General features: G+C 42.4%; 1 protein-coding gene across 16 annotated transcripts in view; it reads right to left on the bottom strand.

Annotated features, from left to right (window-relative positions):
• The window catches only part of CSGALNACT1 (chondroitin sulfate N-acetylgalactosaminyltransferase 1), a 304,654-nt gene that overhangs the window by 21,164 nt on the left and 262,593 nt on the right, over positions 1-20,897 (bottom strand). For all 16 annotated transcript variants that reach the window (XM_054700947.1, XM_054700952.1, XM_054700949.1 and 13 more), the window contains 2 exons: positions 14,764-14,980; positions 3,581-3,682 (listed from right to left, as the gene is read on the bottom strand). In XM_054700947.1, the coding sequence (XP_054556922.1) occupies positions 3,581-3,682; positions 14,764-14,980 (319 nt within the window). The remainder of the gene's footprint in view (positions 1-3,580; positions 3,683-14,763; positions 14,981-20,897) is intronic.

Below are 20,897 nucleotides of genomic sequence, written 5' to 3'. Positions count from 1 at the left end.
GGAGTCCGCTGCAGATCGATAATGGCACCTAGCACTTCCAGGCAGAGAAACCCCACCTTTTCCCCTCTTGCCCTCAGAAAGGACCGCTGATTATAAACAAGCATTCTCTGCTATGAAGGAGGGCTGAGTTGGAAACATTAGAGAAAGAATCAGAACAATCTCCCTGTCCCTCTTCTCCAAAAGAGAGAGACTACATTGTCAAGCCAAGGGCCTGGGGGCAGGCTGCCCTCCCCTCATCTCTAATTCACCAGCGCCTGCTCCAGAACAGAGGCGGCAAGAGAGTGGAGAGAAAGTGGCTTCTGCAAGCGAGCTGGGTCCCTTCCCGCCACAAGCCCTGTATCTTTACACAGAAATGCTGCTTCTTGGGCCAGAGCAGCCCCTGCTCAACAATGTATAAAGCAGTGTGTGAAGAGAAGTGAGGCCATGTAAAAGCAACGACATGTTTCAGTGCAAAACACTCATGTGTCCATGGGTCTGACCGTTGTGGGTTTGGGGTGTGCACAACATGGCCAGGCCACAGGCCCAAAATGCAGGCCATGGAGATGCACAGGCTGGACCCCATTTGGTCCTCTCTCCATCCCACATACACACAGTCACTGGGCTGAAGATGGTCACTGATGGTGTGGACATAGCCGGGGCCTCCTGTCTCTGCTCAGGGGGCCTCCCCATAATGCACTTTCTTTCTCCACTCCAATAAAAATCCCACTCAGTCTTCACCCATGTCCAGTGTCCCTGCCTCCCATGCCTTGCTGTAAGCTGAGTCCCTCTGTGGGCTCCCAAGCTTTCTGCCCATTCTGCCTCTGTCCTCCTGTCCCAGTGCCCACTATGTCTCTGTTTGTACAGACATGCACACAAAGGCCTAATCCTTGGAGGACAAGGACTGCCTTGCTTTCTTTTTTTCTGTCTTCAGAGATTATCTGACACTGTGCGGTAAGTGGCACACACAGGACACAGTGGGTGAGCAACAGACACCGGGTGGATTGAAAGCCTCATCAATGGAGAACACTGAGACACATCTCAGACTGAGCACTGCTGGAGGGTGCTGTCCTGCGTGCCTCTTCCCTTGGGCGGTTCCCTCTGTACATCCTAAGTCCACCTCCACATCAGAAAGTGGGTCCAACTAATGGATTCCCAAGGACAGACACAAATCCAAGCTTTTAAGAGGATGACAAACATGTAAGTAACTGAAAAATAAGCTGCAATTTAATTTACCCATACAAAGAAATGTAATACATAGTGGCATGCTGAACGGTCTAGCCTAGCAAGGGCCCAGCATTTTTCATGGCGGAATGAGGGCACTATATTCTACACTACATAAGTTCTAATTGTGAATTGTAGTATGCGATTCCAAAGGCCGCATGGTTACTCACGATTATTTCTTCTCAAATTGTATTATTAACTGAGAAAGCGCTTGAGTTTCTCACTCAATTTCTTTCTTTTATATAGTAAGTCTGGTTCACGGTACTCTTCAAATTATCATCATTCTAACAGAGGTTATAATGACCCGAGAAAGCTACTGTTTCCACCGGAGATTTAATTTCTCTAATTGACTACATTTCCCAGAATCGTTGAATTAAAAATGATAAAGGATCTTGCTGTCTAATATGATTTACTCTAATACAGGCTTCTTCCCATCATCACTAGGAAATTCTCTTAATGTGATAATTCCCACAATAGCCATTTATTTAAAAAAAAACAAACCAACAAACTTTAAGTAGAAACCAGTATTACCTTCAATGTATAATTTGAAATTTTAAATCTAACTGCTCTAAAGACTGACATTGATTATGTGTTCTACTTACTAGAGACATTTGAATAAAGAATTTAAAACTAAACATATTCCTAGCTACTTTTTCATAATCAGCACTTTATCCTGCCAGGAGGAAAGCAGGAAATCTCCTCCCCAAACTTTTGTTATTTATACTTTTATTAAAGGGGGTCAAATGCTCCAAATTATAAATCCTTTGTTAATAAGTATTGACATGCAGCAAAAATCAATTGATTGGAACTGAGGTGGTGGCAGAGGTGATGGTTAGAAGGTGGACCAGGGTGGGAACAGTGGGGGTGGGGGGTTAGGGGGATGGCCATGAGGAAAATGGCTCCACTGACTCAGGAAGTGAGTTTTTCTCACTCCAAAGGAAAAGGGGGTACAGAAAAGGGTGGCAGGTGATGAGGAAAGAAGGGAGGTGAGGAGGACAGTTCTAAATTTTCCAAAATTTTGAGTAAACCTTTTTAACTGTTCAAATGATTTGATTTTTCTTGGCCAGATACTATTTATTCTTTGTTCACCAAGCAACCTTCTGATGGAATAGACGGCCTTAATAAGAGACCTAGTCATTAGAGAGTCTATTTCCCAAAACAATGTTTACACTGGTCTTCATTTATCCATGAGACTTGTGTAACTTTGATCATATGCTTCTCCTAACAAATATTTGGCCAACCTTTGTTGATCTGGGAAGGTGATATGCCCCACGGGATGGGGGTTCCCAATCCTGGCTGCAGAGGAGAGGTACCTGGTCAGCTGCTTAGAAATATAGTTAACCCCTGAACAATGTAGGGGTTAGGGGAATTGACCCTGCACCGTCTAAAATTCATGCCTGCTGTTGACTGGAAGTCTTACTGATTACAGAAGCAGTCTGTTAATACATATTTCATATTATATATATTAATACATCTTTATATATTATATGCTATATATTCTAAGACTGAAGAGAATTCTTAGAACAAAGTAAGCTAGAGAAAAGAAAATGTTAAGAAAATTATAAGGAAGAGAAAATACATTTAAGAGTATTTTTGACTATGCAAGATTCAAGGGTCAACTGCATATTTATTGGAAAAAAATTGCATATAAGTGGACCCGTGCAGTACAAATTTGTGCTGTTCAGTGGTGAACTAGCTGTACATTGTAATGGGGATGCTGGCTGCAGTCAAGATTCTCCTGGGCAGCCTCTCGGGTGAGCCACCACCTTCTCAGACAATGGCTCTTAATCATGGCTGCACAATAGAATGATAAAGAAACTTAACTGAAAAAAAAAAAATCCATGTCCAGGGATGAACACTTCCAGAGATGTTAAAAACTGTCCACCGACAAAGGACATGAATTTGAATCATTCATTCAGAAGGGTGAGAAGTGTGAGACTATTTGCTAGCGATGAGACCCAGCATAGGTATCACTCTTAGCCTTATGAGCTGTGCCTTACGAGATGGCACTCACTGCCCAGTGAGCTTTCCCCAGTGCCCCATCTGCCACATCAAGTCCCTGGACCTGCAATGCCAAGAGTGCTGGCATTCTGTCATGTGGATGCCTGAAGCAGCCCATGTTCCCCAACCTTGCTGCTCAGGGTAGTTTATATCAACTGTCAAAGTCAACACCCAGCACAATAAGGACCAGTGTCAGGCAGTGTGGTCTCCCAGGAAGGGGGGCACAGAACTCCCCCTACACATGGCCAGCAGCTCATCAATCTCCAGCTTGTTCACAGTGTTAGGGAAAACAAAACAAAAAGAGAAGTTCCAGTCTTGAATCTGTACTTGTAAACTCAAGTTACCATGGTTCCTCGTTACAGCTCCACATCGTACTTACTTGGAAGTGTTTTCTAGAATTCCTTTGACCTCATTCATTTCTTCTTTGCCAAAGTAAACAACGGTGAGATGAATTCTCCCATCCTGTTGGATGCACATCTCCCTAGAAAACAAAACACAGGTATGTCTGGTCCTCTAGTCATAATAACAGGCAAGGCCCAAACAAGAAGTGCAAATAAAGTAAATGAACTGCTGGGAGAATGGAAAAAGGACACTGAGACACTTCTGGCCCCACAATGCTCTGTATTTGCATTTATTTTACCAAGAGGACAGTGACACTTAATATATAGATCTACTCAATGAAAACTCAGCTGCAAGAGGCCATAGGTTCATCTGCAACAGCTTCAGCCCATGGGGACACAGAGTGTCATGAAAAGGACTTTGGTCCTCATGTAAGAAACCAATGAAGTATAGAAACAGCCATGCCATGTGACAGATGGAAAGTTAAAGTTCAGTTAAAGTTCAAGGTAAGACGACTCTTGTCAGTGACCTTCCTTGTGTGTGCCAAACACAAATGTCTTAGAGACTGAAGGAGCAAGGGTGAAAAGCCATTCTTCCACTGAGGACCCTAGTGTCAGCACAGCCAGCGTCATGACAGCTCCCCTTGGGATGGCAGGGCAGGCAGACACAAGTACTGTCATCACCTCCCCATTTCTCTTTCTGTGGCTCTGCCTGTCCTCACACTGGACACCACAGGTTCTAGGGGCCCAGCTGCCCTGCCCGGCCAGCTCTGGTTCTGCACTGGTCTACTTCTGCTTCCCCACAGAGACCCCTAGTTAATCTGGGGAGATCCTCTGCTGAGGGTTTGTCTCATATGTACATACAAGTGTGAGTAAATGCCTACGAGTGTAGACATATATGTATATGGATATATACATGTGTGAATATATGCCTTACATGTGTGAATATGCACATATGTACATGTGTACATGCATAACTTTAACAGGAATTCTCTGGAAGCTAGTTAATGGAAAATATCTACTGGTGGGATATTTTATGATATTTTGCATGTCCTTCTATCTGTTCTTTTTGTCTCCATGTAGGCTACTTTCCTTGACTCCCAAACAATCCACAACACAACTTTCCAGAAATTCCTGAGCTCTAATTGCAGAAGCCAATTTATTCAATGCTTTTATAATGGCATAAAAAATGAGTGACTGCCTTGCAGGGATTGCTGAGGAGAAATTCAAAGAAATAGAAGATACAGTTCCTGCCCTCTAAAACATTTACTTGAAAATAGAATGAACTCAAAAATAATCAGATACCTTGTGACACTGATAAAAAGTAGACAGAATTCAGAAAGCAGAGTAAGTCCTGTGGGCTGGAATCTGGGGTCCTGAACGATGGGCTGGGTTTAGAAAGATAGAGAGAAGGAGGGAATTCCAGATGGAAAAAATATCAGGGAAAATATATTGACCCTGGGCAAGAGGCACGCAGGGTTCACCTTGGTTCTAGGCTTAGTTCTGAGAATTTTGTTTCTTTCTTGTAAGAAATATGTGTTGTCTCAGGAACCCAGACTGATGACAGAGCACTTAGAGATCAACAGGAGACATGGAACCCAGGCCTGGAGAATGATAGCACACTTCGAAACCAAGCGCTTCCTCTTGGCCTTTCCTTGCAGACTGAATCACCACCTACCCACAACAAAAGCCTCTGGGCATAAAAGATCCCTTTTCACAAACTTGCCAGATAATGTTTTCACTTCCTGTGCCAGGGTAGAATAAAAGCACAGACACAGCGCCAAGCGCCCAAAAAACTGTGCTTTAAAATTGTGTGTGCAGTTGGAAAAAATCCATCCCAGAATCAGGAGAGGGTCACCCACTGAGCATGCATAAAAAGAATTCTCATTTTTCTAGTAGCATCTTTGCTGACATTTTAAAATCCATTCAAAGCACTTCCTGTTTTCAAGGAATAGAACAGAGATACATTGGACTTTTCTCCTTCATTCACCAGCTGAGGCTTCCCACAAAGGGTAAGTGGAATTTGTTCTGATGTCCACCTCTAGGATTCTATTCCATTTATTCATTTATTCCTTTCTTCATTTATGCAAAAAGCAGCAACTAAACAGAAACATACCATGCGCCGCACACTCCCTTAAAGGAGCTTTAAAAATGAAGAAGACATTTCTGCCCTTGAGAAGTTCTCCATCTAGTGTGTGCGGCAAAAACTAAACACAGTTAACACATACTCTGTGAGAACAGGAGGACGGTACTACAGAAATACCATTGCCTGCTGTCTGAAGGCTCTCGAAATTTTTGTGCTTTTTCAGAACAATTCTCACTAGACTCCATCCTCTGGAGAGTGCATATGTGGGTGACTGTGTACCTGGAGAGATGTGTTTGGGTGTGATTATTTACACCTGGACATATGCTGCCTGGCTCCCTTAAGCTAACTTGGGTGCATCAATAGCACATCTCCATGACAACCATGTAGTGTTGTAGGGAAACTTATGGATGAATCTTGGGGAATCCCAACTTCCTGAGAACCTTTGGGGGAGCTCCATTTCACACTTTGCTTTGCTTTGGTGCCACAATCCTGCTTGGTCATTCTTAATCTGGAAAAGCCTGAACATTCTGTTTCTGTGTCATAAAGATCATGTCTTTTCCGGCAGTTTTTCCTAGAAAACAGTTGCTTCTCCCCCAGGATATTTTAACACAGACTACAGAGACCAATGAAGATATATTTTCAGTCAGAAAACACCTATCACAGTTACTTATATGCCTATGTTTCTCTCCCTCAAGGGGCCCAGTGAACGCCTGCTCTGTGAGTTCTGTTACTGATCTGTTCAAGTGCACCATGGGCAGACAAGCTGGACAGTTGTCCATACCCCAGCAGATGGGCAAAGAGACAGCTAGGCAGGCCAGCCAGGCTTCCCTAAGACCAAGCTGGTGTCTGCCTCCCCCCCAGGTCACTGTAGCATGATGAGGGATGTACATAGTCTTGCTGTTCAAGACTCCACCACCAAGCTGAGCGGTTTGCAGGGCCGGGTGGGAGGAGACTCAACAAGACTCCAAATGCAAACTGGAAGGACTGGGCACCATGACATCCTGCAGTCTGACCCCAGGCCTGTTTGGAAGAGAGCTGAACTCTTAGCCTAAGAACTCACCCAAAGGCAGGATTTCTCAGCCTCAGCACTACTGACACTTCCCTATCGCAGGAAAAGCAGTCATGTGCCTTGCAGGATGTCAAGCAGCATCCCTGGCCTCTCCCCACTGGACGCCGGGAGTACTCTGGTGATCCCAATTGTAATGGCACATCTCCAGACCTTACTACATGACCTAGGACAGTGGTTGCAAAACTGCACCTGCTTCCTCTGTCTTAAGGAAGAATCAGAACAACACCTGAGTCATCAGAGGGAAACGTGACTGAAAATGATGCACATGCTGGGGTCTTCTGCTCTCCAGCTGGTTCCGAGACTCGTGGGTGAGTCCTAGGGAGAGTGGGAGTTGCAAGAAACACCAAGAGGCTTTCTTTACAGAAAACTAAATGATGGAGGCTGCTGGAACTCAAGCCAGGATTTTGGGGGAATTAATATGGCAGTGCAGCCAGGGTGGTGGTGCCAGTGGTGGGGGCAGCAGCAGGCCCTATGGCATCAGAGAATGCCAACCACTTTGCTATTCTCAGAGCAGTTGATGTGCTGCCTGCGGCTGATGCCTGAGCAGTCGGCGGAGGCAGAACTGGAATCTGAACAAATGAGACATCCCTAAGGATTCCTGGAGACTGGAGGGGACAGGAGACCAGAAAGCTCTGTATTGCAGGTGAGAGAAAGCAAGGAAACTGTATTCTCATACTTAGGGGAACCTGTTTTTCTACCCCAGCTGGGAACCTTTGGAAACAGAATCAATAATCAATGTTTATTAAGCACCTTTGTTGGGCTTGATATTATTGGGCTTTGTATTCTTTTCATTGCATTAAGATGTGAAAAGAACAATCACAAACGGTTTCTGCAGGGGGACTGCCCATCCAAGTTTGCCCAGGATATACCACATTTTAGCTCTGGATGTCCACATTCCAGGAAACACCTCAGTCCCAAGCAAACTGGGGCCTCTGCTCACCCTACCTGGCTCAGGGATTTTCCAGTGTATTGGAAGGAAAGGACAGCTGAAGAGCTATACTATAAGGCAGGGTGGATACCTATAACATGGGCTCCATGAGCCAAGAGCATGTAGAGGAGAGAGAGGTGATTCTTAATAAGTGATGGGGAAGATGTACCAAGGAAGACAAAGCATCCAAGCAGAGTCCTTGCAGGTGAGTAGGCACCACCCAGGGGGACAGGAGCAGAGAAAGGACCCTCAAAGGTAGATGCAAGGAATTCCCATCATTCTTCTCTTCTAAGTCAAGTTTTTACTCAAATAAATTAGGGATGAGGAGAACAGCTACACTGGCAGTGATTACATCCCATTTAAATGAAATAATACATAATGGTCCATCGGTCTCCAAACTCTACCTGTGGTCTGTAGTGACAGCAGGAAGAGCACTGTTTAGTGACAAGGGGAATGGAAATGAAGACTAGGGGCTAGCCTGAAGGAGGAACAGAGGCTTTAAAGAGTAATATTCTTCTTCTACTGGTTTTGTGGGTCCTTTCTCTTCCTCCACCCACAAGCTGGAGTAATACATAATTCCTCTACTCCACTATTTGAGTAGTCTGACCAGTGCTATAAGAACTGAAAGCGAATGCTGACTATCAGCCAGCAATTGGGTCCTACTTTCTTGGTTGCCTGTTTCAGAACATCAAACGAGATCATTTACCAACTCACCATTTTCTACATAACACGTGGCTCAAATGAGATAACAACTTCTAGTAGACCTCCAAAGGTAAGTGTTTATGCAAATAGAGTGAACAATGCAGATTTCTGTTTTTCAAGTATATTAACCATAAAATTACCCACAGTGCACCTCTGCTGTATGAATAGAGAAAGGGTCACAAGAGAGGTAGCAGAGAATGGCAGAGGTGGGGAGCATACGATGAAATGACATTAGTTTTCCTTTTCAGAAACACAAAGAAGTCCAGGAATTGCTTTCAGTCACAAGCCTACATTTGGTGGCCTGAGGCCTCTCTGTTGTTACATCCCCAAATTATACCAGCCAGCCTAGCCATGCATTCAAGGTTCATTTTTATCTCAGAGATTGTATAGACGTTGATTAAAAAAAAAACAAAAAAAAAACAAAACAGATGTCCAGCAACATTTCAAACGTTCTAGGCAGAAATAGAATTTTTAAAATTGCTTAAGAAAATTCAAGTAAGAGATGTCCCTGATACTGCCCTAAAATATCATAAACACCATGAGAGGAACGACAAAGGAGTCAATAGAACGAAAAAAAGGAGAATTTCAGAACAAAAATAACCAACAAAGTCTAAGGAGAGTCATGGCAACATGAAAACAGGAGTCTCAGTCTTTCTGGAGGTAGTCAAAATAAAAATAAAGCTAACTTGGTGCAAACTGAAAAGGATTTTTAGAAATCATAAAAAAATTTCCATAAAAATCCATTTTTTTTTCTGGGCGACTCAGAGAGACACAAAGACAATCTATAGCTTTGCTACTGAGGTCGCTCCTGCTGTCATAAATGACACAATGAAATAATAAATGAGCTTAGAACCTGGAAGACAAGGGAAACACAGTGGCCGAAAAGCAAATGTAAGAATAAATTTGAAAAAAAAAAAAAAAAAAAAAAAAAAAGAATAAATTTGAGAAACTTCTCCAAAGAGGAAATGCAAATGGCCAACAGGCATATGAAAAAATGTTCAACATCACTTGTCATCAGGGAAATGCAAATCAAAACTACCATGAGATACCATCTTACACCAGTAAGAATGGCACATATTAAAAAAAACTAGCAACAACAAATGTTGGCGAGGTTGTGGAGAAAAAGGAACTCTTCTGCGCGGCTGGTGGGAGTGCGAACTGGTCCAACCACTATGGAAAGCTGTGTGGAGATTCCTCAACCTGCTAAAGATGGAGCTTCCATATGACCCAGCAATTCCACTCCTAGGTATTTATCCAAAGGAGACAGAAACATTAATTCAAAAGGATCTGTACCCCTATGTTTATAGCAGCACTGTTTACAAGAGCTAAGCTCTGGAAACAACCCAAATGCCCAAAAATAGATGACTGGATCAAGCAGATGTGGTACATATACACCATGGAATATTACTCAGCAATCAGAAAAGATAAACTCATGCAATTTGCAGCAACATGGATGGAGCTTGAAGGGATCATGCTCAGCGAAATAAGTCAGAAAGAAAAAGAAAAATACCAGATGGTCTCACTCATAGCAGGAGTCTAGAAAACCTAAATAAGGCACCAGGAAAAAGACTGACTATAATAAAGTAAAAATCAACAAGCAACTATAAACCAGAAACACACTATGGCCGAGGGGAGGAGGGAGTAGGCTCAACACAAGGGTGGTGGGAATTTTATGGGGACTATAACCAAGATGAAAATGCATACACTGTGCAAAAATGAAAAATGATGTTAAAAAATATATAAAATAAAATTAAAATGCTCATTAAAAAAAAAAGCCCTGTCATGGCCACGAGCAGCTGAGTCACAGCACACACAGGCCTCCCAGCAGCCCAGGCACCAGTGCTGAAGGGTCCATCTGCTTCCCAGGAGGAGCAGGTTCTTCTTTCCCCCACACTGAGAGATGAAGTTCTTCTAAGTCTTAGAAATACCACTCATTTAATGTTTGCTGTCTCTTAAAAAATGGCTCTTAGGAGCCAGTGCAAGAAGAAAGTTGGTCTCATCCATCAAGTAGTGAACTTCTTTTCATTAAAACTGAGGGCTAAAGAAAAATAGTGACTTCTTTTCCCCCTGGTCTCCCAAGTTCAGAGATGGCTGTGCTGATGAGGTGGAACTGTTTCCCTTAGTCCCTGCTCCCAGGTGTGGTACCTGACCCCTTTCTACACTGTTGCTGAGTCCTTATCCATTGAGCTTCACTAAAATTATTTTATTAAATTTGTGTTTTTGTGTAAATACAAACAACTTTTAGGATTAGCTGAGATAATTATAATGGCAGTAAGAATGAAATATAATGACAATAAATATTGGTCCATGTCTTCCATGGCGCAGGGGTTAAAGATATAGTGCTATCAAGCTATTGGCAGCCACTGCAGCACGAGTTCGATCTCTGGCCAGGTGCCTAACCCACATGGCGAAGCAGACCTCTGGTCCCCTCAGCAATGCATTTCAGTCAGTCCACCTGTTCTGCTCCCCACTCTGTCTGGTGAATCCTCTCACCTCCTGCACCTCGGCCTACACCCCAGTTCTTGTATGCATAAATAAATAAATCTTAAAAAGAAAGACTAAGGCATTAGAAAAATAGAGAAATTGAGGTGACCTGTGAAATATATAATTGTCTGTGAAACAGAAAATACAAAAGAAGAAGTACTCAAAAACAGAATGCATATAAAAAAAAAAAAAAAAAACTCCCTGAAATGGAAGAATCTACCAAACCGAAAAGGAAACTGATTACAGGAAAATCTGATAGAGAACAATAGACACTGAAATGAGACATATCCTGATTAAGTTATTTTGAGTCAATACTAAAGAAAGAATTCTTTAGGTATTCATGCCCAAGAAAATAATTTTCAGGAGAGACAAAATAAAGTTTGTCCTAAAACTTTTTCCTGGCATTATTAAATGCCAGAAGAAAGTCAAAAAAGGTCCTGAAGAAAGAGTGTCTCAAGCATATTAAATTCAGGTAAGTTACCCTTGAATTATAAAGAGTGTAATTAGACATTCTATTTTTGAGCACTTATGACCCTTCCTGAAAATATTTCTTGTTCATGAAATCTAACCAAGAACGCAGGAATAGAGAAACTGCTGGTAGAAGATCACTAATGAATCCACCAAATGCATTTAAAAATAGGACTGTGGTTACAAAACAGAATGTAAAAGTTGCAAACCCTGACAAGGTGAAAATAATACCTAACAAAAATTGAAGACAAGACAAAGGAGAGGGAGAAAATATAATTGCGATGATTTCCTCTTAGTGTAATTTTTCAGTAAATCTAGTCTAAAATTAAAATGGGTAGTAGAAAATATATACTTATTCTAATCTTTTCTGTTTTAAAAAATCGCTGTGATCTCTTTGGTATTAGTATCACACACTGAGAAACACTTACTTAAAGATCAGCAATTTCTTCTTCAGATTATTAAATATTTTTATATTTTCTTCTACAAAGTAAGGTAATTCTTTAATTAAAAACAGAGTTTGTATTATATCTCTTGATGTATTCAATTTTTCCTTCTATCTGTATATACTCAAGGAATGGTGCCTGGAACAGCATTCAGGTAATGTTAAAAGTGGTTAATTTATGGAGGCAGGGTCAGGAGTGATATTTTAAATAGTTTATTCCTTATTGTGTTCTTTATTGTCTAACCATCTTATAATAATCATGTATCACTTTTACAAACTAAAAAGTCATGTTTAAATTATAAATGCCAAAAAACACTATCACTGAATTTTTAAACAGAACATAAAACATATGGTAGCTACATAAAAATTTACAAAGCAGAGAATTCAAAAGAAGGAAACAAAAATCACTCATAGTGTCATCTTCAGTGCAAACCAGTTAACAGTTTCCAACCTTGGGGTGGAAGGGGCTTCATAAAGCCAGCATCAAATATTTAATAAACAGCCTTACATTTTCTCCAAGTAATTTTATGGCCATGTTAAGTGCATTTAAATGTTTAGTTGACTGGAGTTTATTTTGGGTTTTGGCGTGAAGCAAGAATTACTTTTTTTTTTCTGCTATGGTTGGTTAGTTGTCCTGAAACCATCTACTGAAAACTCCACTCTCTGTTGGCTTATTTGAAAGGCCACCTTTACTAAGTTCTAACATGGAATTAAATACCTTCAGTTTGAGTTCTTACTCCTTTTTTTCCCCAGAGACCTCAATGTACTCAGAATCCTCTGGATCACAGAGCAAACTCCCAAGCCTGCCTTCTGCTCACTGTTCTCTATCCTGGAAGTCCTTTTTATATCCACTCTCCCTCATCTCTATTTCTGCTACAGCTTCGAGCTCTGTCTGCATAGATTCTACTTTCTGTGTTGGCAGGTACTGCGTCTTCAACCTGTTCCTGGCACACATGCACAGGCCCTCCAGACACCCAAGCTAACCATCAAGGCTCCCCATCTGTCCTCTTCTGGTTTCATACAGGGATGGGCATCCCAATAGTGCAAATCAAGAGAACAGGGCCTCAAATTTATTTTTTTAAACATTTAGTAGAATTACTTTCATTATGTCACCTCAATTTTGAAGACTTAAAAGCGATCAGTTTTACTTTTTCAACAATATTTCCCTTCTAGTTTTATTCTACTATTAATTACTTGAATCCTTGTGACTCTAAGATAACAGTGATCAGATACCCAAGAAAATCCTGCTATTTCAGCACCGAGTCCTACACGGAGGACTGCTAGGGTGCCATCCACACCACACCCCGCACAGTGGTCAGCAACGGCCCTTGTGCTGGGGTGACTCTCGGGGCCTGACTCTGGCAAGCCCCAGGCAGCATCCTTGCCAAAGGAACCTGCTATAAACTAGCCCTAGAAATGGTCACACCAACTACTGGGAGTAATAATTTGATTTAATGCGTTATGCCAACCACAGGGTGGGTCATACTTAGAACATAATGCTTAAGCAATTAGTAGCACTCAGCCAGGATGGGGAGGCAAGAGGAGGTAAGGGAAGGAAAGGGGAAGACAGAGACACCAAAGGAAAGCAGGAAGAAACCAAAGCTATGGAGACATTTCAGTACTGAAGGCGGAGGGACGCCACAGACCAAGTGCTGTCCATAAAGAGACCTCCTGCCACTGGGAACAGAAAAAAGGTCAGCCCACCCTCCTCTAGGTTATACATGGTTAGCAGCATGGTTCTTAAGCCTGGAAAAGACCAAGGGATTTGTGAAAGCCTTATCCAACTATTTGAAAGGTTATGATGTTTAAGAGGAAATGGATTTGGCCATTCATTTCTTCAGAGGCTGGAACTAAACCATCAGGAGAAATTACAGGAGGCAGAATCAGGTCCATGACAGCAGCTTTCTTGCTAGAAAGCTTTCTTGCTGGTCAACGTTGACACAACCTGCCTCGTGAAGGGGGAGTTACCTGGCGCGTGCGTGCACATACGCGCACACACACACACATACATACACACATGCATGCATGTTGGGGATGCTATGGGTTTTCTGAACTAAGGGGGGATTTGACCAGATGATCTAAAAGGTCTCTCCTAAAATTACTGGATTCTGACCTTAAAATTTACCTAGAAGAGAACTACTCTTCAAATGTTACCAGGAAAAAGTTTGTTTCCCAGAATCTTGAGAAGTTATCAAACACACCCGTACCCTGAGCAGTATTGACTTTTAATAATGTGAACATAATGATAAGAGATGAAACATTGTTAGCACTCCCAGATTTATAAGTAGACACTTAATGCCTTTCCATTTTTAAAACAAGCTGGTTAAGTAAATTAATTAGCTGATTAACCTCAACTAGTTTGTGTATGTCAGCCGCGAGAGCTCAGAAGGTACCGCAGCACACAATAAGGAGCTTAAAGACACGTGTGTAAAAACATTACTGCATCTGAAAATAAACCCACTTAGTCTTCTTGGGGAGCAACAAAAATGAGTGTTTGGAAACTTGTTGGCATAATCCTAAATTAATCCCTGAGGAGATGTCAGTTAATACACAAACTAGATTCTGAGTCGATGCATTCTGGTTGCAGCTGACAGCATGGCAGCAGGAGAAGCCAACCCAGAGCACCTTCTGGAATAGTCTCCAGCACAACTCCACAGGCCACATGGGCACTGTGCCACCATGCCCCCTGGCATCTGGGAGAGGGCCCCACTCATGCACTGGCACGGGCCCTGCCATCGCCAAACCTGAGCCCATCAAGTCAGACTGAATACAGCAGGCACCAGGCCATCCAGTTAGAGATTGATGAAAACACGGTCCCTTCTAATTTTCACTTCTGAAGGTAAATATGCTAATCTGGCAGTTTCCTAATTTCTTTAGGGAAAAGGCAAATACAAATGATAAAACTTTATATGAAAAAAACAAAGTTGAATGAGAAGAGAAAGGGGCCTTTGTATTTGGCAGGGGAAATGAGGGAGATGACGGGAAATGATATCACATTTAACACATACCACACGGAGGAAGATAAACATGTGCAATCAAACGAACCTGAAGTTCTGCATGAACTGCCGGAATTTGTCCACTCTCTTTGCCAGGGGGACGATAACATTGATAAGCGTGTTCGCCATGCTGAGTTTTTCCTTTTTCACTTTCACGATAGGACCAAAGGGTCGAAATAAGACAAGTCGTCTGAATTCGTGTTTGTGGTCCCCTCTGAACGTGAGCTCATACAAAGTGCCTTTATCCTTTTCTGTTCGGTAGATACCTGTTAACAGAAACAGAAGGAAAGATCATTTTTAAGTTAACCTTGACTGCTGAGTGCTTATTTTCTAACTTGAGACCTAGGACAAAATGCCCCTTGGGCCTCCCTGGTGGCGCAGGCGGTTAAGCGCTGCACTGTGAAGCTGTCTGCAGCCTCTGCAGCGCAGGTTCGATCCCCGCCGGCCAGGGAGAAACCCACATGGCGCAGCAGACCTCTCCTGTCTCGCCCCCGCTGCTCCCCTCAGCAGTGTATTCTGTCAGTCTGCCTGTTCTGCTCCCCGCTCTGTCTCTGGTGAATCCTCTCACCCTCCTACACATCTGGCCTGTACCCAGGTTCTTGTATAAATACATTTTTTTTTAAAATGCCCCTTAAAAAAATTAAGTTAATATTAAATCTCTACATCAATAATCACAAGAAAACTCAAAGTGCTCCCAACTTAAAAATCCCCCCCAAAATCAAAATACCATCAATTAAAAAATCACAGTTATAAAGACTTCATGAAAATAGGGGGGAAAGTTTGTAATATTGGGTATGAAATTGATTTATGCTATGTGCAACTATTTTAAAAAGACTAAGGATATAGTCAAAATGAGACTGTGATGTGAAATGGAGGTATGTCTTTTTTCTGTTATTATCCACATTTTCTGTATGATGACTAGATAAATATTATCATTATTATCTTTGTTTTATAAAGTATGTTAAAATGATCTCTGGGAAATTATAGCCATTTGGAACTGAGCATAGACAGAGAACATACTGATGGTTGCCAGAGGGAGGGGAGAGGATGTTGTGGGAGAAAGGGCTGAAGGGGGTCAAGAAGCATACGAGTTTGATCCCCGGCCAGGGAGCTACCCCCATGGTGCAGCAGACCTCTCCTGTCTCACCTGCTGCTCCCCTCAGCAGTGTATTTCAGTCAGTCTGCCTGTTCTGTTCCCCACTCTGTCTCTGGTGAATCATCTCACCTCCTGCCCTCTGGACTGTACCCCAGTTCTTGTATGCATAAATAAATAAATCTTTATTAAAAAAAAGTAATAAACTTTAAAAAAAAAAAGCACAAATTTCTTATAAAAAGTGAGTCATGGGGATGTAATATACAGCGTGGTGACTGAAGTTAATAATAATATATCATATGTCCAAACATTGCCCAGAGACCAGACCTTAAAAGTTCTCGTTGCAAGAAAAAATTTTCTAAGTGTGTGTGAGAAATATTCACTAGACTTAGAATGGTGATCACTCTCCAAGATACACACAGAGCACATCATTGTGCTTTATATCTAAAACTACTGTTGTATGTCAATTATTCCTCAGTTTTTAAAAAGCCTAGCTGTTTCAGATGAACCAACCATAGTGACATGTTTGGGGCACCTGGGAGAGGCTCAGTGTCAGTCACATGGTTATATGGCTCTTCGGAACTTCCAGAAGCATTAAGGCAAACCAAACAAAGTATTCAGCACAATGGCAGGCACACATCTTTGTTAAATTCATACCTTCCTTTCTGCCTTTGAGATGCAGCATAACTCAGGGTTTAAGAGCCAGAATGCTTGGGTACAAATCCTCATCCTCAAGGTTTACTCTGGAAAATTACATAAACTTCCTATACCCCATTTTCCCCATAGGTTATAAATGTGCTAAGGAATAAATGTGTTAAGCCATGTGAGGAGGTTAGAGTCTAAGTGGCACATGGCACAGCCTCCATAAAGGTAATGCAGCATCATTACTCTCCTCTGTCAGTCTGCTGTAACAGGGCTTATTGAGAAGTGATAGAAGCAGGAGGGAAGTCTATTCATGAGCTCCCCAAACTATTCTCTACCCTACATCTCTGTTACTGAAACTCCACTTGTCAGGTTGAAGATGGGACGCAACCTCTCAGCTCACTTCTCAGGTGGAGTCTCCTGAGGGCCTGACTTGACAGAATTTCCCCATCAAATGAGCCAGCAATCCCTGACCTCCAGCCTTCTTGTCTTCCCACTATCACTGGTGTGGTGGGTACTTTGCTATAGTCAGGAAAAAATGCTGTAAAATTCAACAATTCGCCAGATAAGCTCCTTCATCTTTTACCTTAGTTTGTCATGCTTCCTAGCTCACATCTCTTTCTTCCTCTCAATCCCCATGTTAGCTAGAATGCACCTCCCATCTGCTTGTGGTCACCTACATGTTTCATGGCCTCTCACAACCCCCTTCTTTTGTGGGAACCACACATCTTCACAAACATTGCCAAGTTCTCCATGTTCAGCCTTTTAGGAGCTTTTCATCCTATAGTTCTGGTTTTACTGCTTCTTAGATCCTGTTCAAAGTTTGGATCTCTTTCAGATGCCAGAGAAGAGTGTGGTGCTGCGAATTTTCAAGGTCCTCTCATTTCTCACAGCTGTCCCCTGGGCCTGCCTGGAGAGTCAAACTGTGCCATCAGCTGGCAGCAAAGCACGGATGATTTAAGGACCTGGGCACAGAAGTACAAGGACTAAGCTCTCTTCTGAAGCTTCACTGATTCCTTGGGTAGCAGGGCATATGGCTCAAGGCCCTCAAAGGCTGGGCAACTTTTACCTTTGTTTGCTGAGCTCACAAGAGAACATAATTCAAAGTCCCTGCCAGGACAGTCATGGAAGAAAGTTCATTTCTTAGGAAACCCAAAGGTCTTCCTTGAAAATATTTAGTGGTTCCCGTCAAGGTCTGCTCATTTTCTCAGGCAATTAGCCTTCGCTGAGGAAACAGGCTATTCCACCTCTAAACGCTGTCCAGAGCAGCTGGGTAAACCACCTGCTCTCAGGCTCTGAAGAAGGTTAGGTTGTGTCAGAAAGGGGGATGTTCATGACAGAGCCATCTTCACAGCTGAAACAGGCTTGCTGGGGCTGATGGTCATTCAGTGTCAGCAAACATGCCTTCTCCACACAGCAGTGAGTGTGCAAAGGGCTGCTGACAGTTTAACAAGCAGATAAAAATGCACATGGGCGGGGATTGCTTCTGCTGTTTTCTTTCTCAGCACTAAGATAAGAATCATTAACTTTTAAAAATCCAAACCCACAGAGTTGAAAATACAGGTAGACATAGCTCAAGCCCATCTTAAGAGATGGACATCTGTTTGTAAAAAGCCCAGAGAAGGTAGTAATTCCTATTAATAACCAGTCCCATAACCTTGCAGGAATAGAAGCCTCGTGGCACATGCCTTGTCACCTTTGGGATGGTTTCTATGCTGCTCACATCCAGGCTAATCTCAATACCACGGTATCAGCTACTTTCTCATTGTCTTCCACACAGGACGCCTTGGAACACTTATTATCCTAACTTTTTTTTTTACATATTTCCTCATACTCTGCCTAATTAATTTAATGATGCCTTATAAATCTGATTTTAGATCCCTTAATTCCACCTATTTTAAATGTTAGTTAAAACTCTCTTGCAACCTATAGCCACCAAAGCCTACACCCAGCCATTCACCCACCACACCCACAGGCACAACCTTCCACACCCCTGCCCCAGGGCATTCCCCAGCTTCTTCCAGCACAAAGGACAACCAATGATCCTTGCGCCTGCTGGAAACCTTCAGTGCAGGAACACAAATAGACTGAGAAAAAGGAGACAGAAGCATCCTGATGGGGTGGATTTTCTGCCAATAAGTTATTTGAATACAATGCAAATTCAATGCAAATCCAGCCACACACACACCTTCCTTATAGCATTTTATAGGATAGTATGATTTTTATGTACTATGTGAATTATAGATCAAAATAAAAACTCTGGAGCTAGCTTAGATCTTAGTTTAGACACCCTGACACCTTTTTTTCCTTCTTTCTTTTCATAGGTGTTCAACTTTGAGTTCCTGCCCCTTCTGCAAGCATCCTAATGCCCATCCTATCCTACTCAAGAGGGCCAGCTGAGGACCACTGCGTAAGTGGGGACACCTCCTGGTACCCAAAACTCAGCTCTGCAGTCTGCTGCAAATATCTAGCACTTTGGTAGGCAGGAAATAAGCAGAAGCAGGCCCCATCTCTGTATCATGTCTTCAACTTAGGACCTCAAAATTCATGATGCTGAAGTTCCAGTAGGCACCATTCTGTACCTTCATATCCCTCCCTCCCTCAATATGGTACATAGGTTGTGCCAGTTTGGCAATGCTGGACCCAGAGAGTTGCCACTTTCATCCTTGTCTTTCTTACCTTTCTACAAGAAGCCTGAACCTTCAAGCTCAATAACTGCAATCATCTACCACTTTCAGGGCCTAATTCATCCTGCATCTATCTCCTTTGTCCTTAATCTTCCAAGAGTACCACTCTAATGAGCCTGGCTTCACAGAAGTCCTCATCAGATTCCCAAAGCCTAACAGAATAAAGTATCACTACAAGGGCCAGGCCTTCAAGCCTCTCCATCCTCTGGCCTCAGTCTACTGTCCTAATTGTAGTCCTGCCTCTGCCATATGTGAAGTCTGTGCTGTAGACCAGTTAGTTGGCTTATATTGTGTGCACGCAATTGTTCTTCCTCCCTGGAGAAACTGAACGTTCATGCAGTGTGGGTGAGAATGGAAAATAGCTCAGTCACTATGGAAAATAGTTTGGCAGCTCCTCAAAAAGTTAAATATAGAATTATCATACGATCCAGCAATTCCATCTCTGGGTATAGACCCCAAAGAATTGAAAACAGAGATGCCAACAGAAACTTGGGCACATTTGTTCATAGCAGCATTATTCACAATAGTCAAGAGACAGAAACAAATCACAATTAGCTAAAAAATGGATAAACAGAATGTGGTATACACATATAATGGAATACTACTCAACCTTAAAAAAGAATGATGTTCTCACGCAGGCTACAACATAAATAAACTTGGAAAATATTTATGTGCTAAATGAAAGAAGCTAAACACACAAAGACAAATATTGTCTGATTGTACCTGTATGAAGTAGCTGGAGTAGTCAAATTCACTGAGCCAGAAAGGAGACTGACAGGTAGTCACCATTCTGTTTCACATGATGAAAAGTTCTAGAAATGGGTAGTGGTGAAGGGCACACAACAGTGTGAATGTGCTGAATGCCACTGAAATGTACACTTAGAAATGGTTAAAGGGGTAGACTTTGCTATATGTATTTTACCACATTAATCACTATCCTCTAAGAAGACCTTGCCTTTCTCAAGATACACATCCCTACCTGTTTGTCCTTCCGTCATCCCTTCTAAAACAGACCCTCCTCCTCTGGGAAGAGCCTCAGGACATCGCTATCCAAAGTGATCATTCAACCCTCCAGACACTTTGGTATTAAAAGTTTTTTGGGTTTTTTTTTTTTTAAAGATTTATTTATTTATGTGTTCAAGAGCTAGGGTACAGGCCAGAGATGGGGGGAGGGGTGAGAGGATTCACCAGAGACAGAATGGGGAACAGAACAGGAAGATATACTGAAGTACAATGCCGAGGGGCGCAGCGGGCAAGTCAGGAGAGGTGTGCTGCGCCATGTGGGTTGCTCCCTGGCCGGCCAGGGATTGAACTCGTGCTGCAGAGGCTGTGGATTACTTCATAATGCAATGCTTAACCCCTTGCGTGACCAGGGAGGCCCTTAAAAGTTTTTAAAGTCTTCTTGTTGAACTCTTTTTTGGCACATGAGAACATGAAAGGACCTTGGAGACCATCTAGATCAGATGAGCAAATGACCCAAAGAAGTTACAATTTGTTCAAACTTACTCGTGACTGACTGGAACATGCTACGTCCAAGAATTTTCTCTCTAGAGGCCACTGTTCACATGCCAGTGACTCAGAGGAGGGACAGGAAAAAGAACTCTGGGAAGTCAGAATAAGCCAGTAAAGCCTGTAGCAAAAAAAACCTCTGATCTTAGCTCATTTATCCAGATAATCACAGCTACCCTTTGAGCTGTTGTTTTAAGACACAAACGTAGCCATTGTTAAATAACAATTATCTGAATTTATAGTCTGTAACAC

Source organism: Talpa occidentalis, unplaced genomic scaffold, assembly GCF_014898055.3.
Source record: "Talpa occidentalis isolate TD23 unplaced genomic scaffold, MPIMG_talOcc4v2.1 talOcc4.4, whole genome shotgun sequence".
Lineage (NCBI taxonomy): Eukaryota > Metazoa > Chordata > Mammalia > Eulipotyphla > Talpidae > Talpa > Talpa occidentalis.
Note: the sequence above shows the minus strand (reverse complement) of the source record. Positions and strands in the feature narration are given on the sequence as shown.